At 39.4% G+C, this 21,409-nt stretch overlaps 1 protein-coding gene across 1 annotated transcript in view; it reads left to right on the forward strand.

The window, feature by feature from the left end:
- The window catches only part of KLHL30 (kelch like family member 30), a 252,902-nt gene that overhangs the window by 166,432 nt on the left and 65,061 nt on the right, over positions 1-21,409 (forward strand). The window contains exons 4-5 of the mRNA XM_044070094.1: positions 10,236-10,322; positions 15,849-16,004. Coding sequence (XP_043926029.1) covers positions 10,236-10,322; positions 15,849-16,004 — 243 coding nt within the window. The remainder of the gene's footprint in view (positions 1-10,235; positions 10,323-15,848; positions 16,005-21,409) is intronic.

A 21,409-nucleotide genomic window follows, 5' to 3' on the forward strand; every position in this document is an offset into this window, starting at 1 on the left:
GCAGGCATACCTCTCAGCTGTCCATGATTGAACAGAATGTCCCTGATTGATTCCCTTTCCCATTATTCTGTCTGACTAAAGTCCCTGTCACTATATTCAGTATCATATAGAATTCTTAGGGGAGACTTACAGAGCAATCTTCGACCCAAACCTAATGAATTTGCTGCACATCCATAAATCAAACTGGACTAGAGGTACCCATTCCAGGGACCTAAATATGGCCTATGACCTGAATAGGACATGCTGGAGGGATTTGTTTCCCAGCAACTGCTGTGTCTTTGGAATAGGCTGCCACTTCATGTAAAGCAGAGCACCTCTATGACACTGTTCAAATGGAACCTGGACAAGTGGATGGGGCACCGTAAATTCTTACCAGGGATAGTGCCCACAACCCTCCTGGACATGGGAAGTCATTACTAAATACAGTCCTGGGTATTGACTAGAGTATCTATGGTATTACATTGGGATGAAATGACTAGGCTTGAAATGACCTCCAGGCCAATAGCCTAGTAACCTCCTATGATCCTATGATCCTATGATAACAGTTTTGGTTTTCTTGTAAATCACAGAGGATTGCAGACAATCAGTAATGCAATCCTCTGTGGTTTACATATTTCTTATTGTTCGGAAAATGCATGTTGCCACAAAACCTGATGTTCTGTTAACTATTTATCTGAATTATTGCAATGTTTAAAAAAATTATGATTTGAGTCTTTATCCCCACATTATATTTGGTTTTGCTCAGAATGTTTGAGGAATGAAGAAAGTTGAGAGGTATCAGGCATATACTCACATTTTCACAAGACAATGAATGAGTCCGCATCAGCTGGTAAGGGGGTGTGGGAATTCATAAAGTAAACTGCAGGAGGGAAGTCAAGTTCATATGAAAAATCATAGGATCTGGAAGCCATTGTCTCTGAGAAGACAGGAATAATGGCAAGTCTTAGGGATAGGGATACCTTGTGTGTCCCGGTCTTTGGATGGGAGTCTTCATTTTCTGAGCAACAGTCTGGATTGACCTTAAGCCTCTATTTCATCCCTTTAGAAGTGTTTGGTGGTATATCAAGTGAAGAAGCCTAAAGATCCCTAGATCATCCCCCACTATGAAGCTAGTCATAAAGAATGCTCTGCAGGCAAATTGGAAGTATGTTGTCTCTGACCCTTCACCATGCAAAAGGTAGATATAATGAAAACACAACTCTTTGCTATCTGCCACCCTGTAAGAAGTCATAGTTTTGGTTAGATGTAATAAAAGACTATATTTTTCTACTACAAACAGATTTATTACCTCAGCTACTCATTTGAGCCATCCAAGTTTCAGTTCCATCTGGTATTTTTTGCACTGGAAAAATCTGAGGACATTCCAGAGTCTGGGGTTCAATGATTACCTTGTGTTGACTCTAATGATAGCTTTGATCTTTGATTATGCTAATGCTTTGTTCACAGCAACAGTCAGGTATACCATTTAGCAGGATGGAGTAGTTGAGAATGTCCTCCTTTAAAGATAACCTCAGGAATGTCTTGGACACACATATGAAGGGGGGGTGGCCATCCAAGAGTTAGTCTGCCTACCCTTAATCAGGCTCCCGTCACTTTGAAAGCCCTGTAAGATTCCCTCTCCCATTACTCTGTCTGCCTCTTCAAAGGCTAGCAAATTCCACAAGAGGAAGAAGATGCATCAACATGCCAGTAAGATACTAAGCATACTACACAGTATTGTGCCCACCCCATGTTAGGTACATGAATCAAGAGGACAGCAGTTACAGCTGTACTACAGCAGTACTAACTTTGACTTGGCTGTCCATGGTGGCAGTTCTTACTCTGTGTTTATCTTCACTTGCAAGACCATCATTACTAACCAGTAGGTTCTAAATATGGCCATTGTTGGTCAAGTTTTGGAGTTCAACAACACTCTTCCAGAATAAAGTTCATTCATGGATCAATCCATTTCATTGATGCTCTTAAGACAGGCAGAGACTTTGCTGGAAAGTAGGCCCAAAAAGGCTATTCTGACTTTGGAAAGCAGTAAACTTCTTACTATAAGTTTTGCCTTGTCCAAAACGGGATGGATAGTATATGTCTGCCTCTGGACCTCACCAATTATAACCAGTTCATATGGCACATCCTGTCCTAGTTCACCCAGCAGAGGCTCATACCATATCTCCTGTAGGGCATTGGGATTGTGTCACTGTACATGACAAATGCATCTTCTCACATCAGTGTGTGGGATCCACACAGGAGAATCATTCAGTTTGGTCTGTGTGTGCATCACTTTCAGTAAAAAGTGTTTCTGTCTGGGTTTCTCTAGTAACCAAAGTCTTCATTATTATGTTGGCCGGGCCATAATGGCTAAAATCGTGTAGGGCAAAGAGAAGACTCTCAGTCTCTTCCCCTACCTGGTGACTGGCTCCAGGAAGCTCCATCCTGTGATTTTCTGGATGCATCCCTTCAGTGAGTATGCCTTTGGCTGCTATCCCTGCAGTCACCATAATCAGCGAGCCATCCTCAATGACTTCTGTGCAGATGATATCCTTCATAAGTGTGGAGTTGGAAAGCCTGCAATGATGGTCATTTGTGCCCTTGGGAGGGCCTTGAAGTCATTCTTGCTCTTGGGAAGGCCCTTGAGGTCATGGCTTTGGTGGAGTCACAGACTCTGCTGCATTTTCAAGAATTATTGCCTGCTGTCATCTTTTTAATGTTACTTGTATACCTGCAATGGGCTCACTGCAAATTGCGAGGATGAACACTTCACTTGTGTGCTGGGGAACCCACCTAGGCTTTCACATAATGCAAGAAATAGTCTGCTCTGGAGAGTTTGCTGTAATAGTTGAAGCTAACAGCAGGTTTCCACTCTATGAAAGTCCTTAAAGGCAAATGGTTACCGGTCCTCTTCTTGTCAGACAGACAGTATATATAAACAAGTAAAGGTTCACAAGGTTATTATCCTATGTAGGTGAAATAATGCTTGCTTGCTTGTGGACCAGGGTCATAACTCTCTCAGCATTTCACATTCCCTTGGATTATTTGAACCATTACTCCAGCCTTCTTCTGGGACTGCTGATTCAATGGCCATGTGTAGTCTTGGTCTTTCTGAAATGGGACAGTCTGGAGATCAATATATTTGCTACCTGCAAGAATGTGGTGCTCTTCTGTTTGGTACAGCATGGCTGGTGGTAGGTAAAGGTGGAAACATTCCCAATCCAGTGATACTGGAAATTCTTTTTATGTGCTATTTCCATTCCCATACATTCCAAGTGTCTTCACAAAGTTCAGGAAGAAAAGGCCAACAGTGATTCTTATTGCTCTTGCTAGCCAAAAAAGGTCAAACACTTGGGCTCCTTACAATACAAAAAACTCTCTCAGTTCTTTCAAAGGATGCATTTTATGTTTGGGCAACAACTGACTCCATCTCACTACCTGGCAACTAGATTTCCTGATATTACCAGATTTGTCAGCTAAGTTTACATTGAAGCTGCTATGAAGGCCTATGCTTCCATGTGGAAACAGTTGTCAGTTTCAGGGTAATGGTACATTATTTTACCCCATTTTATCACTTAACAGATTATCTTGACTATGAAAGGCACCAGTATGATTTGGGTCTCAGTTATTTCATGGTCAAGGTACATATGTCAACTCTTTCTGTTCATCATGATGTTTTGGAGGGCAGGATTGTGGCATAGCGCTAGATGGTGAAGTAGTTCCTTAAAGGAGTGCTGCATCTCCATCCTCTTAAAGCAAAAAACATTGTCTCTATGAGACCTAAGTGTCACAATTAATGGACATGCTAGTTAATATTTTAGTCTGACAGTTTGGTGATATTAAAGTTCATTTCATGATAGTTTATTTCAAATGGTTAAGACTATGTTCTGTTAATGAGCTTCATCCCGTAGTCATGTGCTTGATTCCTTCAATGTATACTTGCAAAATTGTGTGATTCTGAGCAAATCACCTAATCAGACAGTGCTTAAGGTTTTAAGCCATTGTATGTAGGGAAACATATCTGGTATTTAAAAGATTTTTTGCCCCCTAGATGGAAGCAATGCTTCATTCTTAAGGTTGTTTTTGAATTATCCCGAGCCACTCCATTCATGTCTTAGTTTTCTTTATGCGAGCCAAAACCAAAGGCCAGAAGAGCCCTTCACACAGCTGTAAATGTCCTCATCCTGTTTAGGTGTTACCCAAAACAGTTGTAAATGTTTAGAAAGATGGATTAGTTTTTTTATCTCATTCACTCCAGAAAGAGAAGAGCTTACAGCTGTCAAGCAGTCAGTTTCAAAGTATACTGCAGTCATTATTATCAGGGCAACGTGTCTAATGAGCACTTGGAATAGAATGCCAGTTCCCTGGCTGAACTGGGTCATTTCAGTAGCAGGATAATTCAAGTATGGGCACTTTTACTTTACCGTACTGTACTACTGTATTACTTTACTGTATTGTCACTCAATTGACCCCCATTCACTACCAGCACAGAAAGGGACTGAATCAGCCTCCTAATCTGAAGTAGTTATTCTACATAATATCATCCACCCACCATAACAGTTAATTATATATCCTATCAAATGAACTACCATCGTAGTAATCCCTGAATACTGATTGTTTTGACCGATATTCACTGTTGCCGGATTTCCAAACTGAAATGCTACAGATAAGTGTTGTTTATTTAATGTAGCTTTGCGTTAAACATAACCACAGTCAAGAGGCAATGTATTGCTCCTATTAAAAGTCAGCTGCCTTTTACATACACTACATTCTCCAAAGCAGCCTTTATCACCAACATTAACATTCTCAAACAGCATGCAGCATATATTAAAAGTTAGGTTGACATGTTCACAAAAGAATACACGACACAGACTTACTTACAGTAAAAGTAGGACACCCAAGTAAAAAAATCTTTGCTTTAAAACAACTGCTCTTTTATGCAGACTAACTTCACTCCTTCATAAAACGTCAGTTTTGCATTTGGAGGGAAACACATTCAAATGCAACACAAATATTTGAAATGAAGATGACCTATAACCAAAAACGATCACTGTAATGGAGAACATCAACATTTGTCCGGTAACAGAGACCTGGTTCAAGGCAGCAGAAAGTAACCCTGCACTACTGGGTTATAACTCATTCTACACCTTTTGGCCCCAGAACTTGGACCGAAGCTCCAAAGATGGTGGTGTTTCCATATTCATAAAGGATGCGTACACCTCCAGACTGGTAGCCCAAAATAACGCATCTGAGTTACTTCAGGTGCAGCTAACATTGGGTAAGACAGTGATTCAGGTCGTAGCCTGCTATAGGTCCCCAACCATGTCTCAAGACTCACACTCCACATTTCTAAGCACCCTGGAGAATATTAGGGTCCAACCTAACACTCTCATACTGGGCGTCCTCAACTACCCCTCCATTAACTGGGAAAACTACTCATGTACCAATACACTTGCCCAACGTTTCCTGGAATTCATTAATTCCAATGCCCTGGACCAGCTCTTTCTTACCCCCACTAGAGGTAGCAACATCTTTGACCTAGTCATTACTAACATGGGCAACCATTGCTCTACACCAATAGTCAACTCCACCCTGGTTAGATTCGACCACAAACTAATCACCTTGGAAATCCACATCCCTCCCACCCCCACCCCCAGCAAAGATAGCCACCATGACAAACTTCTCCAAAGCTAACTTTGGGCTCCTAAAAACAGATGTGGCTAACTTCACGGCACCCATGCAAATGAAGAATAGTTGCATGACTGCTGAATCATACACCAATGCACTGTACGAACACGTACACAAGTGCATGGATCTCGTCATACCCAATAGAACTAAGACACTCTCCTCCAAAAAAAGGAAGCTAATCTGGTGGTCCCCTGCCATAAACAAACTATACAACAGAAGGAGGAAACTGATGTGGAATAAGGTGAAGTCCCAAGACTGGAAAAACTCCCTTATCAGCCTCAACAAAAAGTTAAGACCCCTCATCAAATCCTCTAAAGCTAGCTATGAAAACAGAATTGCAGCAGATAGTAAAGACAACCACAAGGCCTTCTATAGCTATGAAAAGAATTTCTATGGCAATACCCAGATTTGCTCTGAGCTACTGCACAATGGTACCTCCTATACCGAGCCAACAGATATTGCCAATATACTGGCTGACAGATTCAGTGCCAACTTTACCCTCCCCCCCAAAGGACCAATCACAATACCAGTAGATTGTCAGGCACCCAGTATTACTGCTGCACAGGTTAAAATAGCACTGTCCAAGGCCAAGAATACAGCTTTTGTGGGACCTGACAATATCTCTGGCTGCGTTCTACATAAACTACAGCATGAACTGGCACCTCACCTGTGTGCCCTGTTCAGTCACAGCCTCACCTCAGGCTTTGTCCCTACTAAATGGTGCACTGCTACAGTCATGCCTCAACACAAAGGAGGAGTGACTACAGACCCTGGGAACTATTGTCCCATTAGCCTGACGAGTCTGATATGCAAAGCTATGGAACACATCATCATGGACCTAATAAACAAGGATATAGGGAATCATCAAATTCTGTATCCTACACAGTTTGGTTTTGTGAAGTGTAGATCATGTCTGCTCAACTTGTTCGACTTCTTTGAGTCAGTCGCCAGAGCTGTGGATGAAGGCATTGGTTCATACAGCCTACCTTGATCTGGTCAAGGCCTTTGATACCATTCCCCACTCAGGAATCATAGAAAAACTCACTAAGCTAGGCAGCCACCTCTATATCACTCAATGGGTTGTAAACTGGCTCACAGACAGAACCCCACAGTGTGAAAGTAGCTGACTGCAAGTCAGACTGCTGACCAGTCACGAGTGGAGTCCCAAAGAGTTCGGTCCTGGGTCCTGTCCTGTTTGGTATTACTTCTCTGAAGTCCAGGCCAACACAAAGGGACTCTGGCTGACAAAGTTTGCAGACAATTGCAAGTTGGGAGGTATTATTAACTCCCCAAGTGATGTTGACATCCTACAGAAAGGCCTCACTGAGACCAACGATTGGTGTCAGAACCATGGCCTTAAGCTCAATGCCAGAAAATGTGTCATCATCCCCCTTGGGAAAAACCTGGTTTCCTTGAATTACCACATCGATGGTAGTCCACTGAACATAGAAAAGCATTGCAAGAGATCTGGGAACACAGGTTGACAGCAACCTCTCTTTTGACCACCACATTGCCACTGTGGTCAGAAAGTCCTTCTATGGGGCACATCTCATTACTAAGGGTTTTACATCCAGGAAGAAAGAGGTCATTGTCTCCCTCTACTCTTCCCTCATTAGGTCAATCGAGTACAATGCCCCATTTGGCATGTACCTCACTAGACTCCTGCAACAACTGGAGAGGCTGCAAAAGTACCTCACAAAGAGGATCCTAGACCTTAAACACTTGTCCTATATGGACATACTCAAAAAAACTCCAGCTATTCTCTGTCTCATCTCACCTACTTAGAGGCAATTTCTGCTTGACTTACAAAGCAAAGTCTGACCCAGCTCTGTTAGAAATGCTACAGCTAAAGAAATCCCAATTCCTCCACACCACATGCTCCAGAGACCTCAACTACATTACCACAATCAACAGAATATGCTGGAGGGAGAGGTTCATAACCCAAAGACTGCCCATACTATGAAATAGACTTTCTGTACATGTCAAGCAGAGCACCTCACTGGCTCTCTTCAAGAGAAAGCTTGATGAGCAGATGGGAAATAGAAAATTCACCTCGAGGATCACTCCAGTGGATCTACTCGACAGAGGCACTGGGAACTAAGGTCGGGTGGCACGATGCCAGGGTAATCCTATGGGCTAGGCTTGTAAAGGCCCCAGGGCTATTAGCCTAGTACACACCTATGAACCTGAGAGCCTAAATAGCTGGAAAAGAGCAGCAGACTTACTTGACTGAACGTGTTGTTTAAAGTGAAATGCAAGTGAAGCAACTATAAGTTATCGTGGTCATTAGACCTGTTGCCTCGATAATGGAAAAGTACTTTATTATCTTTTGCCTTAAGGTGCGTAACCATTTTCTGATCAATGCTGGAGTCAAAGCCGATTACAATCAAAGAATGGCTGCTTCTAATGCTTTCTTCAAAAGCATATAATTGCAGACATTATTTCTACAGACATTTGGTCTTTGGAGTACAGTTCCACCACGCATCACCATCTTGACTACTTGTATGGGAAGCAGACCTCTTTTGAAAAATCAGTACTGAGGATACATCATTCTGAGCTATATCATTTATAGCCTAAAGGCTGCATTCATGCTTGTGGTTTTCTGCTTGGGATTCAGCCAAACACAGAACTTGTCAAGGAGGTTCCTTGATGAGGTTCCTTTATGTTAGCTATAACTGATACTTTTGTACCAACTAAGGATTCATTAATCGAGTTCCTTGATGCAAGATATAACAAACACATTCTACTCAAACCATTTGATGTATGAAGGATATCCTCCTTGATGAGTCAGTTATACATTTTCTCCACCTCTTCCTCCATCCATACTGGAAATGGAGTTCTTTGTTAGTTGGGCAAGTGTATTCTTGTGTGTATATACATACACACACACACACACACACACACACACACACACACACACACACACACACACACACACACACACACACACACACACACATATGTATGTATATAAGATAAAACTATTCTGAATTACTCATCCATTTTTTATTTATTTTAAAATTTTATGTCTTTTTTCAAAGAATGTCCGAGGTCTTTTCATAGTAAAATTGTAGTTTGTCCTTTTTTTTTTAACTAAAATGAATGTACATGAATGAAATGCTAAACTTATATTAAATGTTAATTTACAATGTTACACGGTAAAATTTTATTCCTAAATATTAATAATATGTAGTTTCACTACATTTTCTCTACAGACCAAAATTATTTATTTAACATTTGTTTACCAGAAAAGTCCGACTTGGAACAAAGCCAATTTTCAGCAGGGGTCCAGACTCATATGTCTTTGTAATGTGGGAGGAAACCCACACAAATGCAAAGAGAACATGTAGACTCCACACACAAGTCAGTACAGCCAAGAATCGAACCAAAGCACATCTTTCTGTGAAATGACAATTCTACCGCTGCATCACTGTGCCATCCAATTACTATTTTCAAATGGTTTATATTCCAGTAGAAACTGTATGAAGTCTGAAGTATTTTGCTGTAATACAATAGATAATGTTCTTTTGAACAATGAATATCTAGAAGGGGAACTGCTATTTTAATCTTTATTCACTGAGCCTAAAGGTATTTTATTGTGTGCCTTGACACGTGTGCTATCACCAGTTTTGTACAGAAAATATGGCATTAACTTCTGCAAGGAAAGAATTGTACATGTGCAAAGTGAAATAGTGTATCTGACTCATTGTAACTGTACAGTAAACAATCCAATGAGATGGGTTGTCAGATACATGTAAAGGAGTAACCAGTTGTAGTCTATGAAAGACACTAAGACTTATTCGGACCAAAACAGCAGGTGTGTCATTACTTTACACTCGAGCAGCTATGCAGACCATAGTAATTTTGCCATATATTTTACAATAGCAAATGTTTTTTTTTTTTCGACGTACGTGCAATCTTTGTAAAATTCTGCTTTTCACTGTACTTCCTGCTTCATATCTTAATAGATGTCATTTTTGTCTGCCTAGTATATGCAGTGAATGTAAGCAAAGTAAACAAGTAAATAAATGACCTATGCTGAGTTAAAGCACTCAAAATCTGAGGTTAATTTTTTTATAATTCTACTATTAGAGCCCTAACTAAAATAGTGTTTTTTTTATTTGCTTTTGTCATTCTTTCTTTCTTAATCATATTGCCTGTATTGTGTCTACAAAGATCAGATGGATATTGGCCAAAGTGACAGTGTGATTTGTTGCTTGGCATTGAGTAACAAATGATGGTGATAAATGGTGATATTTTAGTGTGGGGAACCAATATTTTCATCTATAGCCGTCATCTTGCAATCTGTACCAGTTATTATTTTACTATCAGTACTCTTGTTTGTCTGTTCCACCAACTGGCAGAGCTTATCAGTATCTCTCACATGAACAGAACTACAGATATTGTATGTGCTTGTTTGGGCAAAATTGTGTTGTTGATAATCAGAGCATCTTGCAATTATCTCCTTGCATTTTGCTATGTCTTTTATGATGACAACTTTGTGTTGTATTAACATTTAAAACAAAAGTTTTTATATAACAAAAATCTCCTTTCTGTTTTGTTTGTAGAACTCTGGATGGTTCTCCCTGATTTTCCTGATTATAACAAGTGGGGATTTTCAGTTGTTGCACTGAATAATGAAGTGTATGTTACTGGTAAGTTACGGTGCATGGAAGTTACATGTTTGTTCCTTATTTTATTCTCTTAAATTGTTAACTGATCTTAGACAACATTTTCCTTTTAAATTGCATTAAGGTTCTATATCAGTAAAGAAATCTAGTGTTCCTTTCCTCAGGCTTGTTCCTTCTCTGTTAAATATCTTGTAGAATTCATAGTATGTCAGTGTAAAAAGTTGTATACCACACCTCAGTCCTAAAATCAATGATTTGTAAGTAATTTGCATTTTTCTCTGGGTTACTTTTCAAAACTCATTGTTAATGAAGTATGCCTTTTTCAGGGACATCACTGAAAGTATAATCCACAGAGTGACCATAATGCATTTGTATGACATTAAATACAGTGCTTTTGAAGTGATTTATCTGTTTCTGTTGCAACATAGTATATGGTTTCCACTACAAAAGCAGCATATGAGTTACATTTCATGTGTGAGGAGAAAGAGAGTGTCAGAGCAATTCTTGTTTTACATGTACATTTGGAATATTGGGTGAGAGAGTCATGTGTGTGTGTGTGTGTGTGTGTGTGTGTGTGTGTGTGTGTGTGTGTGTGTGTGTGTGTGGTTTGACCTTGTTTTGTCAAATGTTCATTTCACTGAAGAAGTGCTGGATTGTGTGAGTTATCAAATGTGAATTATGTTGAATGCACAGTTTAGGGAAAGTGGAAATTTTTTACTGGCAGAATGTGGCTAACGGGAGATGTGTAGGTTTTACTTTGTAATACCAAAACTTTTGTATTTGAAAAAGTGTGTGTGTGTGTGTGTGTGTGTGTGTGTGTGTGTGTGTGTGTGTGTGTGAGAGATGATGTGTGGGTTAGGGTTAGAGTAGGGGTAGGTAAGGTGATAGATGGGAGGAGTGTATGTGCAAGTATTTGAGGTTAAGGTTACGGTTAAGCAAGGTGATAGATGTAGTGTTGTGTGGATTGATTTGTGTATATAGTGCATAGCTTCATAGGTTCATAGGAGGTTACTAGGCTAATGGCCCTAGAGCCCTTATAGTCAAGCCATGTTATACCCAAGTTCTCTTGCAGTCTTAGCCATATTATACCAAAGTTACCCCAAATTATACTGGATGACGGGCATTATTTGCAGAGTGAGTCTAAGGGCAGCACTGACTAGGTCTATTCATAAAGGACATGAGTGCCACCCCCGGGGTGAATTTGTGGTCTCTCATGCAAATGTCCAGGTCATGCTTGAACATGGTGAATGAGGACCTTTGCTTAATGTGAATTGGGAGTCTATTCTAAAGTAGCAGCAATGTCTGGGAGACATATCTGTACCTCCAGCATGTTAAAGTCAAAGGCTGGATTAAGATCCTTCGAGAGAGTGACTCTTGTTCAATTTTATTTGCTAATGTGCAGCATTTGCATTAGGACAGGGTCGCAGACTGAGCAGTAGGCTAGGCACAAGTTGCCTCTCAGCAGCCTGTAAGATACAGACTACAGTGACAGGACTTTCAAGCTTTCAGTCTACCCATGTAAGACATGGTTTGGAAGCCCTGAATTTTCCTTGTGAGAAACCTCTGTGGTCTCTCTAGCTGCTGCAGGTGTCTGGTAAGGTACTTGCAAAAGGTGGCATTCTTCTCAATTAGTGGTCTAATGAGGGCTGAATACAGTGTAGTTATAACATCCTTAGACCTGGATGTGATACCCTTACATATGAGGTGCACAGTATAGAAGGCTTTCCTTACCACTGTGGAGATATACTAATTAAAGTTTAGATTTCTATCAACCTGCATTCCCATGTCTCACCAAACTGAGTTTGAGCTTAGTGGGGTGCTGTCAATATTGTAATTAGCATGCTATTCCTCTTTGCTAAAGGGGATAATAATGTACTTTTTAGTGTTAAGTTTTAGTCTGTGGCTTTGGCACCAATCATTTGTCGTGTTAGCTCCTTCTGTAATATGTTAACATCATTGGGAGACTCAATGATAGCACCCAATTTGCAATCATTAGTGAACTTGGTAAGCCACAGGCCATCTACTTTGACGTGAACTTCTGAAAAGTAAATTCCAAACAATAACAGGCCCAATACAGATCCTTGTGGTACGCCACTGGTAACTAGTTTATTTGTAGAGGTGGAATCCCCAGCTTTAACAATGTGAGTACTGTCTGTGAGTCAGTTGGCTGCCCATCTAGTAATGTAAAGGTTAATCCTCAGCTGGGTGAGTTTCTCAATGATGACCAAGTGGGGAATTGTGTCAAACACCTTGTCTAGGTCACAATAGGTGGTATACACTGGCTTACCTTCATCCAGGGCTTTGGTGACATTAACAAAGAAGTCTACCAGGTTTAACAAGCATGATTTACCCTTAACGAAGGTAAACTGGGTTGGGTCAAGAGTTTGAAGGTTGCCTATGTCATTGTTGATAAGGTCCATGATGATTCTTTCCATGGCTTTGCAATGAGGCTGGTTAGGCTTATGGGTCTATAGTTTCCGGGGTTAGTTGATAGACTCCCTTTGTGCAAGGGGATTACTGTTGCTGTTCTTCACTCTGCTGGAACATAGCTATTTTTCAGGCTATGGTTAAAGAGAGCGCTAAGTGGTGTGTGTGTGTGTGTGTGTGTGTGTGTGTGTGTGTGTGTGTGTGTGTGTGTGTGTGTGTGTGTGTGTGTGTGTGTGTGTGTGTGTGTGTGTGTGTGTTGGCAACCTGTTTGATGTCCCGTTGTTCTTATATGAGAGGATTGATTCCAATTTCGTGGTTCAATTACACCTCTCACTTACTGTACTTGTTTGCTTTAGGATTAAGTGGTTGTCAGTATACATGAGGTAATTATTACATTGCCTCAGGATGCCCATCTCAATCAATGCATATCCAAGATGTCTTGTGAAGTGATAGTGTTACGGAAAGGGTTTACCAAAGGAATGGTGTCGGCTTAGGTATATGAGCAGGGTTAGGATTTGGGTTAGCATGTAATTGTAAGCTGGTGTGGAGGGTGAAGCCCCCTACCCACCTTACTTATTCATGCTTAATCCTAATCCTAGCCATGTCTTTGTCCTTAAGCCAACACCTTACTTTAGGAAATCTCTTTCGATAACACCATCATTACTTAGGTGCACTTGGTCTGAATGTGGTACTAGGAATTTGATGTGCAGTCAAAAAAGGAATCAATTCTGCTTTCTTGTTTTTTAATTTAGTTGGTTTTGTTTTCAGTAAGTTTGTGTTTTGAAATGCTTGCATTGATCATTTTTCATTTGATGTTGGTGCATTTCAATAATCTGTCGCGAACCATATATATATATATATACATATATATATATATACATATATATATATATATATCTACCAGTGTGCAGTTGTGTGTATGTGGACGTGCACTTGCATGCCCATTAGTGTGTGCTAACATGTGCAGGTGTATGTGTGTGTGTGTGTGTGTGTGTGTGTGTGTGTGTGTGTGTGTGTGTGTGTGTGTGTGTGTGTGTGTTTTAACTGAGGTGATCTACTCCCAGTGACAAAGAAAGTGGTAAAAAAAGTAAGTAAATGGAAGTATGTTTTAAAATAAAAGAAAAGAGAGGAAAGAGAAACGTGGAAGTGAAGAGAGGGGGCATTTCTGAGAGCTAACAGTAGGTTAGAGCAGTGATGAAGATGATATGGAAAAGACTGGGAATATTAGAAAGTCAGGAAACTCCTAAGTTACTTAGTTCAGGTAGCTGCAGCCATATTTAAATTAACTATGACCACTCATAAATTAAGTGCAAGGATTAAAGAACATCTGTATGCAATTAGGTCACATGATGTGAACAGTGCTTTATACAGACACAATGAAACGTAGTGAAGTATATCAGGGCAAACAAAGGTTCCTTGTTAGTGTTTTAGAACATAGACCCTGTGACTACAAGGATGGTAATTATAAAAATCAGGAGAGATGAGAGAATTAACTCAGTGGTTGAAAGACCTTGGCATAAGTTAGAACAGTTATAGTATAATGTCTCTTCAATCGCCAGGTTCAAAGAATCACGGATTCTTAGAGAAATCTTTCTATAAGATAAACAAATACCTTTTCAACCACAGATGCAGATCGTATAAGGCTTTTATGATGAAATTCACCCACACATTTTCACATATTTTCAGTTTTGTAATATATTTTTTTAATTTCTTAGCCCCTATTCCAAGCATCAAGGCTTTACATATTCATTGATAGTTCCTTCATTCTTGGATCCTATGCTAACTAGTGAGATTCCTTGGCATATCCTTTCACTTTGTGCATTCCTCTCTTTGGGAAAAAGGTTAGTGGCTGTTCAGGTATGCTGTACTACAGCTCAGAGGGGTGAGTTTGGAGAACAAGAAGACAGAGAAGCCTGTCATACTGCACCTCAGGCAATTTTTGTTATATCAATACTGAGACTGTGGTTTATGGTGATTACCGTATCTCTGCATGACATATGCAATTGTACAATGTCTAGACATCCTTGCTCATATTCCATTTATAATCTAAATCCCTAAATGATATCCCATGGTTTCTGACATGCAGCAGTTATGTGACAGGTGATTGTCCTTTCTCCAGCACCTGAAAGTATTTCCCCAAGTCATCTCCCTTACACTAGGGATACTACCTGAACCTGGGTCACTAGAGGCACAGATATGGATCCTGCCTCTAGGCAAGTGGGTTGGTCCAGACTATAGTTTTATTTTCGGTTACTTTGTGGAATCATAGCAGTTGTAGTTTTATAATCATTAACTCACGCACTGCAAGAGTGGGTCTGAAATTTGCATTTTAAGCTATTGTGGACTGGTTATGTGGTGTTACCATGACAGCAGTAGCCATTCCAGTATTGTTGCTTTAAAATTGGCTTATTTCCAGATAAGTATGCATATGATGTCAGTAGTATTTCATGTTCCCTTGGTAATATGAGCAAGAAAGCGCATACATATCCAGAACTCAGCGTGCATTTATAGATGTCAACCATATGTACTCTTCAAGGCAATATTTTTTCTTGGAAATAAGTTCATACACATGCAACATGTTTTATTTATGTCAAAGCAAGGTTAAGAGTCTGACACAGATGTATTTGCCAAAATGCAGGTTAAGGTACCATGCTACCAGGTGTCTTATAAGGTGAAAGTTTCAGGTGTTGTGCTTCTAGATAAGACCACATGGCACATGCTTTGATTGCTAGAAATGGCACAGTATTGCTTCAACATTCAGGTATTGATGAATAAGGAAGTGAGCTGAGCCACAGCTGATTGCCCTAAGGTTTTCTCAGTTATAGTTATAGTAAGGTTTATCTCATATATTTGTTGAGAAGGACCCAGAAGACCATTTCTCCCTTTTTCTGTGAGTCATTGTACAAACATTAATTCTAATTACAATGGTAGACGACATGAGTTTCAGTTAAAACAAAGCTGCCTTATCAGAGAGTCATCAGTACAGTTGCAATGGGCACCAATCTGTGCTGTACAAAATTCATATTTAACATGGATTGCAGGTGCTTCATGAGACAAAACTTTGGTCATGACAAAGCCTTCTTACTTAATGGTAAAACTAGTGTCTGCTTTCTTCACCTGCAGGAGGATCACGAGGTTCCAGAAATGACAGTTGGTGCACAACTCAGGCCTGGAGGCTAGACTTTAAAGAGGGGAAGTGGAAACCTGTTGCACCCATGCTGAGGCCAAGGACAAACCATTCCACTGCAGTGCTGAATGGGGAGATCTACGCAATTGGAGGTAAGACTGTGTGATTTAAACAGCAGAGGACAGCTGATAATCATCCATGGGTTGTCAATTTGATTTACATTTCTTATTCTTGCAAAGATTAACACATCTTGAAGTATACATCTTTGACAACTGTGTCTGTGTTTTTTTTTTTACCTTTTTACTTTTTGCTTTACTTCTTTGGTCTTTAACTTGGTTCTGACTCTCAACCCTGCACCCCAGTACCCTTTCTTTGATCAACATGTCCCAAAAAAATGAAATGGGAGGTGCCCCAGAGAGGCTGTTTTCATCCCAGGAGGGTGGGATGGCTCCATTATTGTCTACTTTGCACTCCCATTATAAACCTGGCATAGAATGATGTCAGCCGCAGCACAGCCATACGTCCACACATTTACTCATGTTTTGTATCGGTATGGTTCAGTGCTCTGCTGTAGCTTTGAGCAAGGTTTCTGGCCTCCACAGTTACGGGGATCACTGGACCCAGCACACTTGCTAGTCCAGAATCACGGTGAGGTGGTTACAAGCACAGCCAATTGTCCACTGCTCACTAACCATCAGTGTATGTGTTTTTTTATTTTTTTTAATTTTATGCGAATAAGGTCAAGTATTACTTTATTTAGGGAGACAGATTGAGAGGTAGACAGACACAGAAGAAGAAGAAATTAGATAGATGGGCAGATAGATTATTAATTCTCTTTGCATGATGGACACCCCCTTAACACCTCTGCATCAAGAATTTTTTCTAAAGATGGATAGAGGAGTGTTCATCATCACCCCTTAGAAATGGAATGAAAAAAATGGCTGCATTGCAACTGCCCACCAGATGACATTGGACATCACTTCACTAATTTCCGGTACCTCTTAAAAACGACTCCATACACATTCAGAAAGGCTTTGTTTCCATTACATTTATTTCAAATTGTGTATGTCACTGCATGCACTAATCCCTTATTGTGCTGAAATTATTTGTGCTATTAATATAAGTTTTGATATGTTTTAATACATTTATGATGTCATGGTCTTATTTCTGCACACAAGCATTCCTCAAAAGAAATAGTGTGTTGTATAAAATGCATGCATATTTCAGTGTAATTTACATACTTTAATGGTGTTTGCTTGATTGGAGGAAGTGTTCCTTTCTCTCAAGGACAGTGACCTTAGAAATTATTATAATAAGTAGAGAGATACTGGGGTGCAGCTTCCTGCATAAGCGTTGCCACCTCATGTACATTAATATAATCTGCTTTTTTATTGTTTTCACGTTTTATGTACTTGATGCATAAGTTCAATGTGCAAAACATGTTTTATTTTCAGTGTGTACATATGCCATTTAGTTAACTTTTAACAAGATAAAATTCCGTATCAGATAACCCTCACCCACCCACTGACCTAGAGAATAAAAGCCTGCTGATGCCAATCAATCCTCCACTCCTCTCACAGTGGGACCTCAGTCACCAGTGTTAAAAATAGGAATTCTTCCTTTGTGCCTGTAATCTTGCAGATAACAAATGATCCTGTTATTAAATCATGTTACTTTTCAGTCACACAGGTATGACTGAGTTTTGCTTTCTTTTAATTGAATAATAGGATAGGTTCTGGCATTCCCCACAATCATAAAATGGATTGAATAATGAATGAATGAATGAATGAATGAATGAATGAATGAATGAATACATAATGTATTGCATTACTGATTCATTAAGCTACATGTGGATTGGTTCTGCAGAATGTTTTGAGCTTGATCCAGACATAAGCTGGTGTTCAAAACTAATTAAATATATATAAACGTGTTTTCTTGTTTCAGGAGTAAATGAACAAGAAGATAAACCAAAAGAGATCAGAAACAAAATGTAGTTTAAGAATGTTATCATTATATTATATTAGTGTGATGGCAGAAGGTGGCAATTATCCTGTTTAGACTGGCGTGATCTCTGTCTTACAAGTTTAGGATCAATAGTTTAATCTTGATTTTTTTGGTTACTGCCTGTGTGGAGTTTGCATGTTCTTTCCAAGTTTTCAAAGTTTTGCTAGGTACTCTGACCCCCACAAACACACACACACACACACACACACACACACACACACACACACACACACACACACACACACACACACACACACATACACATCCAAAGCAGGCTGGTTGACTGGCTGTAATAAAATTGTCTCTATCATTGAATTTACCCTGTCCTTGTAATCTAGGTCATGGCCATTTCAAAACTAAAAAAGTGTAATTTATATTATGATCTTCCCTGTTCCTCATTTCCCCTGTTCCTCATTTTCCCTGTTCCTCATTTCCCCTGTTCCTCATTTTCCTTGTCCCTCATTTTCCTGTCATTCTTTTCTCATTCGTCTCATGTCTCCCTGAATGTCTTTGGTGATACCTCGGTACCATCTGTTCCATAAATGCCTCCTATGTAGCTATAATGCTCAAACATGTCTGTGAAGAAGTGATTTCACAGATTCAAGTAGTATTTGACCCATCAAAATACAGTTCTAGTAGTGTTCAGGTACCAAAAAACGATAGAATAAAGAGCACGGATATCTCAATCTGAAAAAATCAGCAGTTAAAAAAATCAGCAGTTAAAAAACAGAGAAAAGGAAAAAAAATCCAACACTTGATTTCAGAAAAATATTAAAGGTTTATTAGAGTAAAGGCAGCACCAAAAGTGAAACAATAACCAGAACTGGTTTCACCTTAATATTTTCCTTGGTTATTTCTTATATGCAACATTTTTCTGGCATGTATCAATAGTAAAACATTGCCAGTCCAAAAATGATGAAAACAATTGTTAAAATACAGACGAACAGTAAATGCTGAACATCACTTTTGTCCATTAAAGTTGTTTTTTGGAGGGGGGCAAGCCCATCTGTACCCCCATCAATGTGGGGAACATGACCCCCACATCCACTGAACCTATATCTATCTATCAATGTGTGTGTATATAAATATATATATATATATATATATATATATATATATAAATATATATATATAAACTCTGAAATTTCCATTTCAGACTTAGAGTAAGTCCACATTTTTGGTCATTTAGTCTTGCAGTTCCTGGCCTCTTGGAATTGCAAATGGTTACCATGGTGAACAGCTGATCCCATTATGTAATATTACTACTTTCCTTTCAAAGAATCCCAAATTCCTTATTCAAAACCTCAATATCACACATTGAAAATAGTTTGTACCATTTTCATAATGTAAAATAACGATGTTTTAACATTGATTAAATAACTATAAAGTGTCCTTTAAAGTTGGTAAAAATAAAGCCGTAGTAATAACTGCTTTTCTTTCCTGTCTACAATATTTTACCTGCCCGCTGTATCACTAATGTTACCTGTGCCATTAAAGGAGAAAACTGCAGTAGATTGAATCCTCACATTTGTACAGTGTATTAGCCATTCTGTGGCATCTAATGTCACTTACATGTTCACTCAGCCTGAGTCTTGATCTTGCAGTTTTCCCTATATCGAATAGTCCACACTAAGATAAATAACTCTGTTATGCAAGTAATTAAGTAGTTCTTTCTGTTGCACAAGAAAACAAATAGTGAATTTCATCAGTTTTCCTTGCATCACCTGTAGAAAAAATTGAAATCTCACCTCTATCAACTTACAAAACTGTATTTTACATTATAAGCTTCCTTGGTCCTCATTTTCCTGTCATCCTTTCCTCATCTGTCTCATAGATCCCTGAATACCTTTGTGGATTTCAGACAAATATTAAAACTTTATAAGCTTAAAGGAAAAAAATATATGGCTTTCCAATGTACCTTTGGTGTGTGATCAAGCAATCCTTCAAAACTCCTAGCTCTCCTGTATTGACAGCTATCATTCAAATATTGTCTCAGGATCACATCATTCAAGTGCCAAAGTTTATTTTACTAAGAATTTGTTTAATTTGGAACATATCTTATGACAAACTTTTACTTAGTAGCTTTTCTGTAGCAACTACCCTATTGATATTCAAGCAGAATTTCTCACAAAAATCTTAATAACCTGTCCCCTAGCTTTCTGATTATTTGCAACATCATATCTCCCTGTATACAAAACAGTGAGTAATATTATCTAACTGAACATTAAAATCAGTAACATCAGAACAAATTCCCTTAATGTTCATAAATTGTGTCTTTAGTATATTACATACAGTATAGTTTGAATGGTAGTTTGAGGCTAGTAGTAATAACATTTTTGAAAAAGGTTTCCAATACAGAAATGCTTGCAAACTACCATCAATGTGCTTTGCAAGATTTACATCTAATAACTCAATTGTGAAGAGTTCTGCTTTAAATATGAATTTTAATCCAAAGATGTTGTATAGACAACAAATTCAGACCCTGCTTTTTTCCCTTTCTCTCCATATTTACATCAACTATTGATAGTATCCTGATGACTGCTGATAGTGCCATCATAGATGTATCTATTTTCAAAGAAACATACATGTAAGCCCACATAGATGGGTGTAAATCCTGTACCCATCACTGCACCATGTAATTACAAGTAACAGAATTTTTAAAAGTAAAATAGGTTCATAGGTTGGTACTAGGCTATCAGCCCTAGGGCCTATACAAGCCTAGCCATAACAATTCCCTGGCTATTTCTTCCCACAATATTTACTTACCTGGACCCCTGTCTAGCAGGGCAACTGACATGAACCCCGGGGTGAATTTCCTATCTCTCATCCAATCGTCAAGGTTCCTTTTGAAGAGGGCCAAAGAGGCACTCTGCTTGACATGTATGGGAAGTCTATTCCAGAGTCTGGGGAGTCTGTGGGTCAGAAACCTGTCCCTCCAGCATGTTTTGTTCATTGTGATGACAAGGTTTAGATCCCCGGAGCGTGTGGCTCTGAGGGATTGGGATTTCTTTAAATGTAGCATGTCCAACAGCTCTGGGTTTGACATGGCCTTGTATGTTAAGCAGAGATTGCCTGTGAGTAGACGATATGCGACCGAGTATAGCTGGAGTTTTTTAGATGGTCAGTATAGGGCATCTGCTTTAGACATGTGATTCTTTTAGTGAGGGATTTCTGCAGCCTTTCCAGTTGTTGCAGATGTCTTGAGAGGTACATACCAAACGAGGTGTTATATTCTATAATGGGTCTAATGAGGAATGAGTACAGTGGGACAATGACCTCTTTCTTTTTGGATGAAAAAACCCTTAGTGATGAGGTGAGCCACATAGAAGGATTTCCTGACTGTTGTGGCGATGTGGTTATCGAAAGTGAGACCATAGCCAGCCTTAGGCAAAGGCCATCTAGGTGGGGTGCTTTTCCAGTATTTATTTGGTGGTAGGTAGACCAGGATGGGGTCGGCAGCAGTTGACCTAGGGCCACTCCTGAGTGAGACCACTGTCCACCTGTATTTATACTTAGCACAAATTCCACTAATTGAACAACAAAATCATTAAAC

This window comes from Protopterus annectens, chromosome 4.part1 (assembly GCF_019279795.1).
Source record: "Protopterus annectens isolate FY-2018-M chromosome 4.part1, PAN1.0, whole genome shotgun sequence".
Classification (NCBI taxonomy): Eukaryota; Metazoa; Chordata; order Ceratodontiformes; family Protopteridae; genus Protopterus; species Protopterus annectens.